At 39.3% G+C, this 14,007-nt stretch overlaps 1 protein-coding gene across 1 annotated transcript; it reads left to right on the plus strand.

Annotated features, from left to right (window-relative positions):
- The first annotated feature begins 8,094 nt into the window (after positions 1 to 8,094).
- LOC149266396 (putative UPF0481 protein At3g02645) lies at positions 8,095 to 9,705 on the plus strand. The gene has a single exon (XM_089408056.1). The coding sequence runs from the start codon at positions 8,095 to 8,097 to the stop codon at positions 9,703 to 9,705; it is 1,611 nt and encodes a 536-aa protein (XP_089264182.1).
- The last annotated feature ends 4,302 nt before the right edge of the window (positions 9,706 to 14,007 follow it).

The following is a 14,007-nucleotide window of genomic DNA, read 5'->3' on the forward strand; positions in this document are numbered from 1 at the left end:
AATTAAGGTTGTTATGTGTTCAATATTTGTAATATGTGATTTTCAAATTAATTTTTAAGTTAATCATTATTTTTTGAAAAAAAAGTGATTATTATTATTTTTTTGACATGAAATTCATAAAAAAAAACTATTATTTAACCATTTTTAGTTAAAATTTTCGTATAAAAATTGTGATTTTGACATGTCATTTCTAGCAAAAAATTATCAAAATATGTACTTTTTTAGTTATATTTATGTTAAAAATGGTTATTTTTATGTCAATTGTTAAAAAATATTGTTTTTTAGAAACAATTATTTCATGTGTATTGAAAAATTAATTAACGACGTATAAATATGTAGAATATCGAAAAATCAAAATATCGACCTTCTTCTTTAAATATGCAAAGCAATAAAAACCTCACTACAAAAAATCAAAATTAAAATAAAAACAAGAAAATATGAAGAAAAAGACCACTTCAAAAATTATTAAATTTACAAAATAGTTATTTACATTTCATACATTAGAAAATAAAAAAAAAAATTAAAAAAAAAAAAAAACCTTTTAAAAAAAGGGTCTGGTGTAGAATTATCACTTTTCTAAATCAACATCAAAAACACTAACATTATAAAATCCATTGTACATAAAGAAATTTATAGTGCCAAAAACTATGCTCTAAAAAAAACATGTGTGTTCTGCATCACCCCTTTTCAAAATCGGGTCACTTTTTTGCTATCTCTACAAAACGGGTAACAGTATGGGTTCCCATTTCAAAGTTTACATTGTTCATAGTAGAAAAGGAGTGTGAAGGAGAGAAGTCACCTTCACCCGAACTAGAGACCGATACAAAACAAGGTGGCACAAACCGTGGACAACGTCCACCCAGCTAAAACGTCTGCGACCACGAGAGCAAGTAGCGCCGCAAAATAAAATGAAGGCCTCGAAGCATATTTCGACCCTATCACCCTTACTGAAGGGGAATTACATGATATCGGCGAAACAGTGAGGGATGTCACTGCAGAGGCCCTCCAGCAGTTTGAGGAACAACACTAGTTTGTATTGGGGGCTCTCTGGACACAAATACAGGAGTTGCAGGTGCAGACTCCACAAGCTAGCACAGTGTCCACCAGCCTCGCAGTCGGCACTTCAGCTGTCGAGGAAACGCTGCGCACCAGGGTGACCAACACAATAGAGTTACCAGATGGAGCACTCATTACAAAGAATGAGGCTGACATGCCTATGGTCAGCAGCTTGAAAGGAGTTGGATTAAACATGGTTGCGATCCCTCGGGAGACACTCTATGTTTTGTAGGATGGAGTCACCACAGAACTTCGAGCTAGGGAGAGTTGTGCTATACAGGTAATGAGCGAGCAGTGCATCAACATTGAGAAGTTAAGCCTACAGCGCAGCGAGGCAATGATGCAGAACAAACAGATAATGCAGGTTGTGGACAAAGCCTGCGAAATGGTCTCGGAGTTGGCCATTCAAGTAGAGGAATCGATGGAGGTGCGCGTCTGAAAGTTAGCCACAGGGGTACATAATGCAAGAGAAAAAATGGATAGGTTTCAGCTGGAGTTGAACCTTCAAATAGTAGAACTATAATTGAAGGCTCAACCTTCAACTCCACCGAAGGTTAGAGAACAACGCACCACTATGATCACAACAATAATGGCGGTGATTGAGAGTGCAGTGACAGACTGCATGAAGCTGTTTGAAGAGTCGTTCGAGGTCCTAACCACACCACAAGAGGACCCGAACATAGAGTGCCTAGAGACAGAGGCACGCGAGCTGCAACAGAAGTACGATGAGGTAAAAGGGACTGTGCAGATGGTTTCCCTTACACAGAGGCTTTCAAGGATGCAGTAGGCCAAGGCGCTCAAGGAACAAGTGGATGTCGCTCGGCATAAAGAGGCAGTTTTGAAATCGCGCCTACAACCATGGACCTATGAGTCATATACAATTATAGCATCCATTGAAGAAAAGCTCGCACAGCTACAAGCAACTTAGGAGTAGATACAGAGCAGCAGTTCAACGACAGCGGTCACCGAACAACACGTGGAGGAAGTCCAGTGGGCAGTCGCTCAGTGCGCTGCCGAACTTGCAATGATCCAGATAGAGTCGAGAGGTCTCCATGCCAAGATATCCGCGCATGCAGAGTGACTCGAGGGCGAGTCATGACTTTCTTGTTGGGGGCCTGTTGGGCACAGGATCACTTAAGGGCTTTTTTGGGGCTTAAAGCCCAAATTTTGGTTCAATTTTGTAATTCCAATGTAAAGACTTCACATTTTGTGGGTGCAGAGAGCATAGTTGTAAAAGAGTTGTAGGGTTGTCCGCCCTTATTTTGATAATGTAATGTCGGCTGTAGAAGATCTACCCATGGTCTGCGGACCATGGGATTGTATAAATAGAGTGAAGCTCTAAGTAGTTAAAACAATAAATCAATGGATGAATAGAATCAATGACAAAGAGTTGAGTCATATCTGAAGTGTAAGTCTAAGTTTTGGGTCATAGTGTAGGTATAGGCTTTGCAGCTGAGTGCGCAAAGGCCTAGTAGTCTACGACTGAGTGCGCGGACCCATGCCTCTGAGTGCGCAGGGCGAGTCGAGTCTGTAACCATTTGGAAGTATTAATAAAGAGAAGTTTCTATTATTTCTGCGTCTTTATTTCGTGTTTATGCATTTGTTATATTGGGTATGAATTTCACTTCTAATTTTTGTATGATGTGCGAATGAGTATAACTGTATTGGTTAAGTGAACGCAGGTTAGAATATCTAGTTATGCGAAGATAATTAAGATCTTTAATAAGATGAATAAGACGCTTAGCATAGTTCGTGGAAATAGCGCATTTCGCTGCCCTAGCAGCGCGAAAGCATCTCAGCCCCTGGGTAGGGCTACACGAAATCTGATTGTGACACTTCGCAAAGGTATTGAAGGGAGGAACAGAGTGCGAAGTAACCTACACGAAAGCAGGTATAGTTGGACTAAACCGACATCACAACCATGTCAAGGGTGTGGAAACTTGGTTCCAACATCCCCGCATACTGCTTGGGTGAGAGTAGTGTGGGAATTTTTTTGTCTAACTAACTCTGAACCTGGGTTAGGCCCCCATAAGCCAACAACACAGCTGGACATGCACAGCTTCTGATGGAGTAGTCCACATAGTCACAAACACAAAGTGAACAAATAACACGTATAACACCTAGTGGAGTAGTCCACATGAGTGTGACAGTTGTTATAACAAGTTTACAAGAATTAATTTGTTTATTGTCTGAAGGAGTAGTCCACACAGGCAAGACAACGATAACAATTGATACAACACATTTCCCACAACATATGCACTAAAACAACCGAAATAGTTCAACTATCTTAGTATATGTTAAAGCAACATGCATTGCAAGTGTTCAAAGAATAGTCTTACAAACAAATACAATATATATGTGAAAATGTGTTGGCTTGTCAACAGGCTTCTGAATTAAGAAAAAGTACCAAGACACATTCATACACCATACATCACTAACCCTGATAGTGGGGAGTTGGAGCCACTGTTTGATCCTCAAAGAAAAGATTAAACTCTCAAAGCTATGTGGGAGGAGTCAAGGTAAAAAAGTGTCTTGCATGTAAAAATGAGGGATATATATAGCCAAGGGAAAAACTGACCCTTGTGACTATTCGACTTCCCTCATGACTGTTTGACTTACATGAATCTTTGACTTTATCCGTGAGTCTCTTAGACTTCCACGTTACATTACATTGATTACATAGTTATGACCCAAAGTAGTGATGTGGCTGAAGCGACTTATGACACAACCTAACAGCATGAAAGCATCTTAGCCCCTAGTTAGGGTTGCGCGAAATGTGATTGTGACACTTCACAAAGGTACTGAAGGGAGGAACAGAGCACGAAGTAACCTGTGCAAAGGCAGGGATAGTTGGACTAAACCGACATCATAGCCATCTTAAGGGTGTAGAAACTTGGTTCCAACATCCCCCCATACCACTTCGGTTGAGACTTCAGTCCACCCTCTATGGGCTGATGCTGAAAGGGCCAATAGTGTAGGGATTTGTTTGGCTAACTAACTCTAAACCTGGGTCAGGCCCCCATAAGCCAACAACACAGCTGGACATGCATAGCTTCCGACGGAGTAGTCCACACAGGCACAAACACAAAGTGAACAAATAGCACGTACAACACCCAGTGGAGTAGTCCACACGAGTGTGACAGTCGTTATAACATGTTTGCTAGAATGAATTTGTCTATTGTCTGGAGGAGTAGTCCACACAGGCAAGACAATGATAACAACTAATACAACACATTTCCGACAACATATGCACTAAAACAACCAAAATAGTTTAAGTATCTTAGTATATGTTAAAGAAACATGCATTACAATCATCCAAAGAATAATCTTACAAACAAATACAATACATATGTGAAAATGTGTTGGCCTATCAACATGCTTCTGAATTAAGAAAAGGTACCAAGACACATCCGTACATCATACATCACTAACCTTGATAGTGGGGCGTTGGAGCCATTGCTCACTCCTTAAAGAAAACACTACAGACTCTCAAGGCTATGTGGGAGGAGTCAAGGTGAAAAAGTCCCTTGCATGTAAAAATGAGGGGTATATATAGCCAAGGGTGAAACTGACGCTTGTGACTATTCGACTTCCCTCATGACTGTTTGACTTACATGAATCTTTGACTTTATCCATGGGTCTCTTGGACTTCCACGTTACATTACATTGATTACATAGTTATGACCCAAAGTAGTGATGTGGCGAAGGAAACTCATGACACAACTCAACAAGACACTGCTGGTATGCACATGTTGCATGTGTTGTTCGTGTCGAGTTGTTGTGCTGTTGAGTGATGAGTGTGGTCATGGTGTACCATAGCTTCACCACCAGATGGAAAAGTGTGCGGAGTCTTCAATGGTCTTGGTGTTCGCTTGATGGTTTATGCATATGCATGTGTCTCCTTCACTTGAAACTTGGTATGCTTCATGTGTTCATTCAATCGCAAGCAAGCCTTCTAGCATGCGCTCCTTGTTCATCTTCTTCGTTTTCATGCCATGTCTTATCCATGTACCTATTCTTTCAATCATTCATGACGAGACGACATCAAACGCAGAAATCCCCTAGTCTATCATCATGCATTGCCTTTCATTTCTGGGTGCAAGTGACCTGGAGAGAGGACAAGGCTCTGAAACAGTGCAGAGCACATGTCAGGCCGGGATGCGAGGCTCTAGGGCACTGTCGAGATAAACTGCGCAAAGGTCACTGAGAGCCTGGGTTGAGCAGTCTCGAACAACAGTGACATCTGCGGTATCTGGCTCAGCTAGGAGGCAGAACTGTGCAATATTTCCCAGGAAGGTAGTGCGGGCAGCAGGAGGCACTAGCGGTGAAAACTGCGCAGATTTTGAGAGGAGGTCCGGGTCGGACTGCGAGAGCTTGCTGGCCAGAACTGCACAGATCAGGGAGGCAGTCATGCAGGACATGTCTGCGGAGTTTCTGGGCTAAGCGAGGTGTTAGGCAACAGGTGGACATCCCATTAAAACTGTGCAATTTTCAGGAGTAGTAAGCAGGCTGATAGAGGGCCTAATTAAGACAACTATGCAATTTCTAGAGACAATGCAGTGACTAGCAACGGGTGCCTGTCCCTCGTGTCTACACAATTTCTTCAAGAAATGTAAGCAGGGAGGCTGGCAAATTCTGCGCAATTTTTTGGAGGAGTGGAACCCTGGGTCACTGCTCAAGTCAAATCCTCTGGTTAGCCAACGGGAGGCTTGATGGATAGGCTTGCAAGAAGTGAAACCTAAGATAACTTCTTGGACAACTTCTGCGTTGTTTTAGGTGACATTCAGTCAGGTTGATGCCATAATTGTGCAGTGTAGACTACCTAGAGGGAAGCCTCAAGATCTGCGCAGTTTTGGGCAATAATGCTTGGTCACTGAGGGATGAGACTGCCCAGTGCAGCTCAGTGGAGGTCTAGTTGATGGAGGGTTGTTCAGTCAACATATTTTCAGAAAAATGGCTAAGTGTGTGAGCGAGTGAACTCATGTATACATGACCATGCGAACACACACTCAACATGACTCGACGATAAGACAACTCAGATCAACAAGACAACATATGCTGAGTGTGACTAACTATGAGATTGTCTAATGGTGAAAGCGACAAGTGTGACACTTCGGATAGACCTTCAGACGACCGTGACGACACTTGCGCGACAGTGCTTACAACATTGTGTGTGAGTGCGACGAGTGTTTACATAGTCGAAACAACTCATGCACATGAAGACAAACCTTCGATATCACCAGAACAAGGTCGCAAGCATGACATGGAAATCAACATGCCGAAGACGACAGTTGGTCAAACAAGCGAAAAGGAAGCAAGACATGTAGAGGAAACATATGAAATGACTTTTTTTTATTTGCAAACGTGCATCTTACTGAAGACAAAATGATATGACAATGAAAAGTAGTCCTGTAAACTCAACTAAGAGGTGTACGTCGAAAGGTGTTCTTTACTTACCATACTTACCCTCGAGATGATCATGCATCCGACAGAGTTTGCATGTGGTCCTGATCTTTTTCCATCACTTGGTTCCTTGGTCCTTCTCCTCAACTCCTTGGGAGTGATCTCAACATGTCACCTCTTCTTGTAGTCACTGAGAGATAGATCAACGCAGCTTTAGCGGGCAGTGACTGTTGCCAGGAAGAGGCCATGGGAGGTCAGTTTGCGCAGTTTCGAAATGTGCAATTTGTGTGTCCCATTTTATCTTTTTTTTTTTCTCTATTATGTCTGTAGTATTTATTTTTATTTTAAATTAGTGACACATGCTGGGTTGGGACAGCTTTAATCTGTGCCTTTTTTATATAATTTTTATTTACGGAAATAAATAAATATTTTTTTAATTATAAAAATAAACTATAAATGGAAACGAAATAATGATTTAGTTAATTATATATATATATATATATATTTATATATTTATTAGGTAATGTGAATTTTGTGATGATGGGTAGGTTTAACATGTGGTTTGATTCAAGGGTATTTAAGTTATCGAAGTTATTTGAGAGTATAACTGAGTTTTTGTCCACAAATTTAGAATAAGTGACATTTTTATCACAAAATACTTTAACCTAATATCTTGGATCATCTAATGTGCACCACGTAAACTATTAATTTTTATTTATTTTATGAATATTTTTCTTAAATTTAAATAAACCAATCAAATAAAAAATTCCTTTTCACCACAGAATACCTTATTAGAACATCTTATCACCCTCCAATCTGCACCCTATAAACTATTAATTAATTTATATTGATTTCATGAATATTTTTCTTAAACCTAAATAAACATTCAAAGTAAAGAATCTGAAAAGGTTCGAAGCCTTCCGGCTACTGACTTTCCTGGTGAGAAAATAGTTATTTTCGCTGAAATCAACTGAACAAGCTAAACATTTACGTTTTCCCAAAACAAAGGATGACTTTCCTGGTGAGAAAATAGTTATTTTCCCTGAAATCAGCTGAACAAGTTAAACATTTGTGTTTTCCCAAAATAAAGGATGACTTTCCTGGTGGGAAAATAGTTATTTTCCCTGAAATCAGGTTAACAAGTTAAACATTTACATTTTCCCAAAATAAAGGATAAGAACAATTCTAATGTGACCTACAAAAAAAAATGATTTCAATAATTTTCATTTTTAACTTTTTATTTTCATCATATTTAAACTTAACTCAAATTAAACTTCACACAAATCAATTAAGTTACACTTCGGCGAAAGACTTTCCTGGTGAGAAAATAGTTATTTTCCTCTGAAATCAGCTAAACAAGTTAAACATTTACGTTTTCCCAAAATAAAGTAGGAGAACAATTCTAATGTGATGTGACATACAAACATGATTGGTTCAATTTTCATTTTTCACATTTTATTTTCGTCATATTTAAATTTAACTCAAATTAAACTTCACACAAATCAATTAAGTTACACTTCGCAAATACCTTTATACCTAGCCTTTCATGAAATTTTTTCCCACATTTACGGAACACAGGCAGAGATAATCAGCGATCCAAAGTAGTCTGTCCGTTGATTTTCATGGCGGAAAAAAATGTTCTTTGACGACGAGTCAGTTAAACTGGTTAAAGATTTTCTGATGCAGGACGCAGAGGAAAGCAGGTTAGAAGCGGTTTCTCACGAGACACAGGAGCGTAGGTCAGAAAACAAGGCAGTCCCTTGCCGTGTGCCGAAGCATTTGCTGCGTATCGATCAAAGGATTCAAAACGCAAATATATTCCTCGCTTATCATTTGCTGGATATTGATCAAAAGATTCAAACCCCATATATTCCTCAGGTACTATCACTCGGCCCTTACCACTTTCATAGTTTCGCTGTCGAAGATGTACGTACAGTACTTTCTCAGTTGGATGAGCGGATGTCCTCGACCAAGGAAGCATCGTTAAAGCTCAAACTTAAGTCTGTGGCTGAAGTCTTGGGTAGTCTCGGCAGTATCTCGGACTCGGACTTGGAGGAGACGTTCCAAATGATCAAAAACATGCGGCAGCGTTTCCAGAGCTTCTATAACTTGTCAATTACTGAGGGTGAGAACCCTGACGGATTTGCTCTCATGATGGTGTTGGATTCGTTTTTTCTCATGTATTTCCTATCAATCCCTAATCAAGGTGAGCAGCGCGTCGATATAAAGTGCGACATTCTCAAGCTGGAGAATCAGATCCCACTTTTTATGCTGCAGATTCTTTTAGAAAAATTTCAATTCCCGCAGAATGATAAATCGGCTTACTCCCTTTCAAACCTGTTGGAGATAGCGTACAAGCAGTTGTCTCCGTTCGATCTATCCGACAAACCAATACCTCGTTCTATTATTAAACAATTCGATGCTGCAGTGCAAAAGGAGCCGCATTTACTGGGTTGCTTGCATGCAATCATTTCGCCACACCTTGAAATTGGACGTTTGCATGACAAGTACCCAGAGCCGACTCTACTGCAAAGAATCTCCAGGTTTCTCAACCACTACGTGCTTGAAAAGGTCTGTGCCATTTTCTTTTGCTTCACTCGTCCAGCCAAAGAATCCCATCTGATCAAAGAATACACCGCGGGGGAGCTGGCAATGGCTGGGATTAAGTTCAAATATTTCTTCTTGCTGTCCGATAACATACGGTTCGATGCATACTGTCACACGTTGTACCTTCCGCGGATGACAGTCGCCCCTCTGCAGATTGAAGTGCTGCTCTGTAACCTGGCTGCATTGGAGTTTGTTGACAAGAAGCGTCGCACAACCGTGACGAGCTTTCTTCGGCTGATGGGCAACTTCATCAAAACTCCGGACGATGTCGAAATGCTCAAGAAATCTGAATTCATTAGTTACCCAGCCATGTTAACCAACAACGATATTGCGGAAATTTGGAACAGAATGGGTAGTCCCTTCCGTTATGACGCTTCTGACCAAGACATGTATCATGTGAAGCACCTGGAATTCGCAATCAATGATTGGGTCATGGACAACTATCACCAGACCAAAGTCAGAATCAAAATCAGCAGACTCAAAATTGGGGTTCGGAAATTATATCATGAGTTTCATCAGCAGTATTTGTCAAAGCCATGGAATGTTGTAGCTCTGGTGGTCGCGACAGTTATTTTGGCCATGAACATGGTACAGGCCTACTGTAGCTTGTGGGGATGCCATTCTAAAAAACCTAAATAGGGTCTATACATTTGGTGCGTTAAGTTCCACTTTCAGAATCGAAATCAACAGAGCCAAAATCGATCTTTGGAAATTATATCATGACTTTCATCAGCAGTATTTATCATAGCCATAGCCATGGAATGTCGTAGCTCTGGTGGTCACCACTGTTTTTCTGGCCTACAAGTTTCGGGTTCATTTGTATCAGCACTTATCCAGTTGTTCGACGCTTTCTTATTTCGACTGTAGGGTTACACCTTTAGCAATAGTCAATTGCTTGATGCTATCTTATATCCATATTGTATGTGTTTGTTTGTAATATTGGATACTGATCCATTGTTTCGTTTATCTGTTTTTTCATATTATGGCCCAAAATAAATATGTAGATGCATTTACAGAGGAAGTAATAATTATGTATGGATTATGGAGATGCCCCTTTAACAGAGGTATAGAGTATTGGGTAATGGAGGTGTATCTATAACATCTTGTAGAGTATAATGTAATGTAAATATATACATTTATAACGTTAAATTTATTAAAAATAATTATTTTATAAATAATAAATTTAAATATAAGAAAATAAATATATGATTATTTTAATAATTATTTTATGAATAAAAATTTAAAAATATAGGTGATACAAAATATTTTCTTGAATGCATAAATAGATTCAGTATTCTCAAATATCCAATTCGAATTTTACAAATAAAATAATTTAAGTTCAATTTAAAAAAAAAAAAAAAACTTATAGTGAAAAAAATGATTTCGTCTAAAATTAGAATACACCAAATTTAAATATAAAAAACTAAATACATAGCTTTTTTTTTAATTTAAAACTTATTCTTTAGATAATAATGATTGTTTTTTTGAAATTTGAGCTGTAATAATTAAGACACTCAAACTTAAAAAAAAAAACATATATATAGAACTCAAAATTAAAATAAAACTTTAATCCAAATGATACTTAGACATGAAACATTGAGCAGGTTAGAATTTGCATTCCTGTTTACCTTTTCGGATTTTTATGCTTTTTGTCAATAAAGTACTTGTTTAAAATTTTAATTTTTATGAATAAGGTTTTGATAATAAATTTACCCTTCACAAATAACACTTTAAAAGATTTGTGAAAGAAAAAAAAAAAATCACACGGTCAACCTTGATGGTCTATGGATCTTGATGGTCTCCGTTCTCTAGATCTTGATTAGCTACTGATGTTAGCTTTGCTTAAATGATGAGCTACTGATTAGACTTCATTTGTGTATGTTCTTTTTCAATAAAGACTACTAACAGTGTCTACGGGGTTACTTGAGTACCGTGTTTGGAGATTTGGGGGTTTTGAACTCGGGATCTGTTATGGACGCAGCTGCTGAACAACATTCATTTCGCAGAATGCGTCACTGGAAACATTCTCCTGACAAGAATACACTTGAGGAGGCTTGGGCGCCCTTTCTTTGCTGTTAATATATAACTTGAACGGCTCTGGGGGTCGTGGGTTAGTATCTTGGAAGGGAAGGGAGGCATATTCCACTGGGATTTTTTTTCAAAAAGTGATGTAGTAGAATTGGATTTTCAAATTTATATTTTCTATTTAGTGGAAATTTTAGGATGGATATTTATTTTTCATCCCTGTTCGTTTAACTTTTATATAAGTTCGTGATGTATGAGGTAGGGTCGGAGCTAGTTGTTTTTTTTTCAAAGGTGGAAAAACCTATAAAACTCAGTTGTCAAACCAATAGTGAGGACAACCATCTCTGATTGCTATCTGCGAATGTCAGTTTGATGCATCACTGTTATCAAGGAAAACCACGCCACCTGGAATAACCTGCTGGTGGTCCGTAACGGAGCAGGCTTTCACTCCTGCCAGATGCCTCTGGGTCTTGGGCCATTAACCTGTTTCCTTACATCCGAGGCAGACGAGCTCTTAGCCAAGCAGAAGCACTTTTAGGGCATACTCCACGGTCGGAACTAGTTAGTGTTAAGTATAATTAGAAAAAGAATTTCCTAAACATAACACTAATTATTTTTATGAAATATATTCCAACTTTGTTAAAATACAGAATGCTACTGCTTCAATCTTCTCTCGTAAAAAAATCATTTTCGGTATCGTGGTTTCAATTTTTCTCATAATAATTTCACTTCCTGCATCGTGGTCACAGAGGATAATGAGATAAATAGGAAATCAAGCAAGAACGGTAAATAAATAATACGTTGTGAATTTCCCACCTAGAAACAAGATCAATATGAACCTTACCGAAAGGAACCAATTACTCATGAACCCACCTTCTGTTATTAATTTGTGCTTGCCAAACCGATCTGATTCGTCTCCATAATTACTAAATAGACGTACCACTTAGTGCAATGAATGACCACTGAGTCGGCCGCGTTCTTCACGGTTCAGGACCCTCAGCAATAGTAATTGGGTTGGTAATATGCTTGTATATATCACGGACCATGATTTGTCTCTTGGAAGTGTTACCTTCTCAAGGGATCTTGTCCATCTCATCAATGAGGTAGATACTAGCGGCCTCTACCTGTCTAATATAGAGGTCCCATTCTGCAGCCAGTGAACCTGTAAGATCTATGTCCTCTGCCCGATACCAAGATTGAATATGTGGAGAAGAGACCCTATGAGAGACAATGTGAGAGAAATAAAACATACCTCTACAGTGTAGATGCTGGAGAAGAGGAGAAGATAGTGTGTGTGAGCCCATAAGACCTTTTACGATGTTTAAGCCAACCGTCATCCTATATCTGTTACCCACCTCCCTGCAAAGACCTGTGAAGAGCTAATGTTGGTTTCTCATCATGCATCACCAGATATATGAGGAGGAGGGTGTGATATTGGCTCCATCTTGAATCCATTCCTCTAAGTCCTTGTAGGCCATGTATTTTCTGCAAATGATCAGTGACCAAATGCCACGGTCAGTCAAACCTCTCCACAAGCTTTTGCAGATAAGAGCATGGTTGAAAGATAGTGTATTGAGAATCCCCCAGCCCCCACTATCAGTACCTTTGGAAAGAGTAGCCAGACAGACAAGATGGAACTTTTTATGGTCACCTGTACCAGACCATATAAATCTAGCGAGAATGTCATCGATATTTTTAATAATGGCCATTGGCAATGGACTGCAGTACAATTTTATTAATATTAGTTTACCCCCCATGGTCAGCCATCTATGGGCCCAATGATTGATTCTATTCTCAATTTTTGCAATAATCCATCCCCAATCCGTAATCTGATAATAGTTTGGCTTAATATGAAAACCCAGGTAGGTGAAACCAGAGTCCATAGGCGGGTTGTGATCCCAAAAAGCTGGCAGATTTGTACAACCTCACTCTCATTCTCAAAATCCGTTATCAGTTCTGATTTTTTAGAGTTCATAAATAGGCCAGAAGCAGATCCGAAAGATACAAGGATGTGGTGAAAGCATTTCCACTCTAAGATGGAAATAACACTGCCGAAAAGTAAGTCATCCACAAACATATAGTGCATGACCAATACTTGGCGAGTCATTTTAATACCATTGATCAGTCCCCTGTCCCTATAGTCAATAATCCTCCTGCTAAGCGCTTCCATGACCAATATAAAGAGCAAAGGAGATGGTGCGCACCCATGTCACAAGCCTTTGAATGCTTTGAAAAATGAAGTTGGAGCACCATTGATAATAATTGAAAAAATAGGAGAAGTCACGCATGCCATGATCTAGATAATGTTCTAGTGTGAAATTCCTACTTTGAAAAGGATTAAACTCAGAAAATCCCAGTCTACGCTGTCAAAAGCCTTGCTGATATCAATTTTCATTAGACATGATTTTTTCCTTCTTACCTTGATAGTATGCAAACATTCTTGAGCGGTAGCCACCGCATCCTCAATCTGCTGCCCCTCAAGAAACCCGAATTGTTCTAGCGAAATGTGATCTGTCAAATACATTTTTAGCCTGATCGCGAGGAGTTTGGAGATAATCTTATAAACAAAATTGCAGAGAGATATAGGTTGATAGTCTCGAAAAGTGACAGGGTTCTTGATCTTGGGAATGAGTGCGATAAAAGTAGCATTTAAGGCACCATAGACGTATCCTTTTACCCTCGATTCTTCCACCACATCTAGTAGGTCTTTGGCCATGATGTCAAAAAAATGCAGATATAACTCGACCCCCCACCCATTGGGACCAAGACTCTTTTCCTTGTCACATGCATGTAGAACACCGTGGATTTCATAAATCATAGCAGGTCGACCCAGAATCTTATTATCTTCATCCTATACCATCCTCGACATGGGACTGATAAAATCCATTTGGTCCTGATAGGAATGGACCCTATCAG

This window comes from Pinus tabuliformis, chromosome 6 (genome assembly GCF_031772625.1).
Source record: "Pinus tabuliformis cultivar Carrire ecotype Pingquan chromosome 6, CPIR1, whole genome shotgun sequence".
NCBI classification, from domain to species: Eukaryota; Viridiplantae; Streptophyta; class Pinopsida; order Pinales; family Pinaceae; genus Pinus; species Pinus tabuliformis.

Coding starts and splice junctions, on each gene's coding strand:
- LOC149266396 (XM_089408056.1), top strand. CDS start 8,095: ATGTTCTTTGACGACGAGTCAGTTAAACTGGTTAAAGATTTTCTGATG.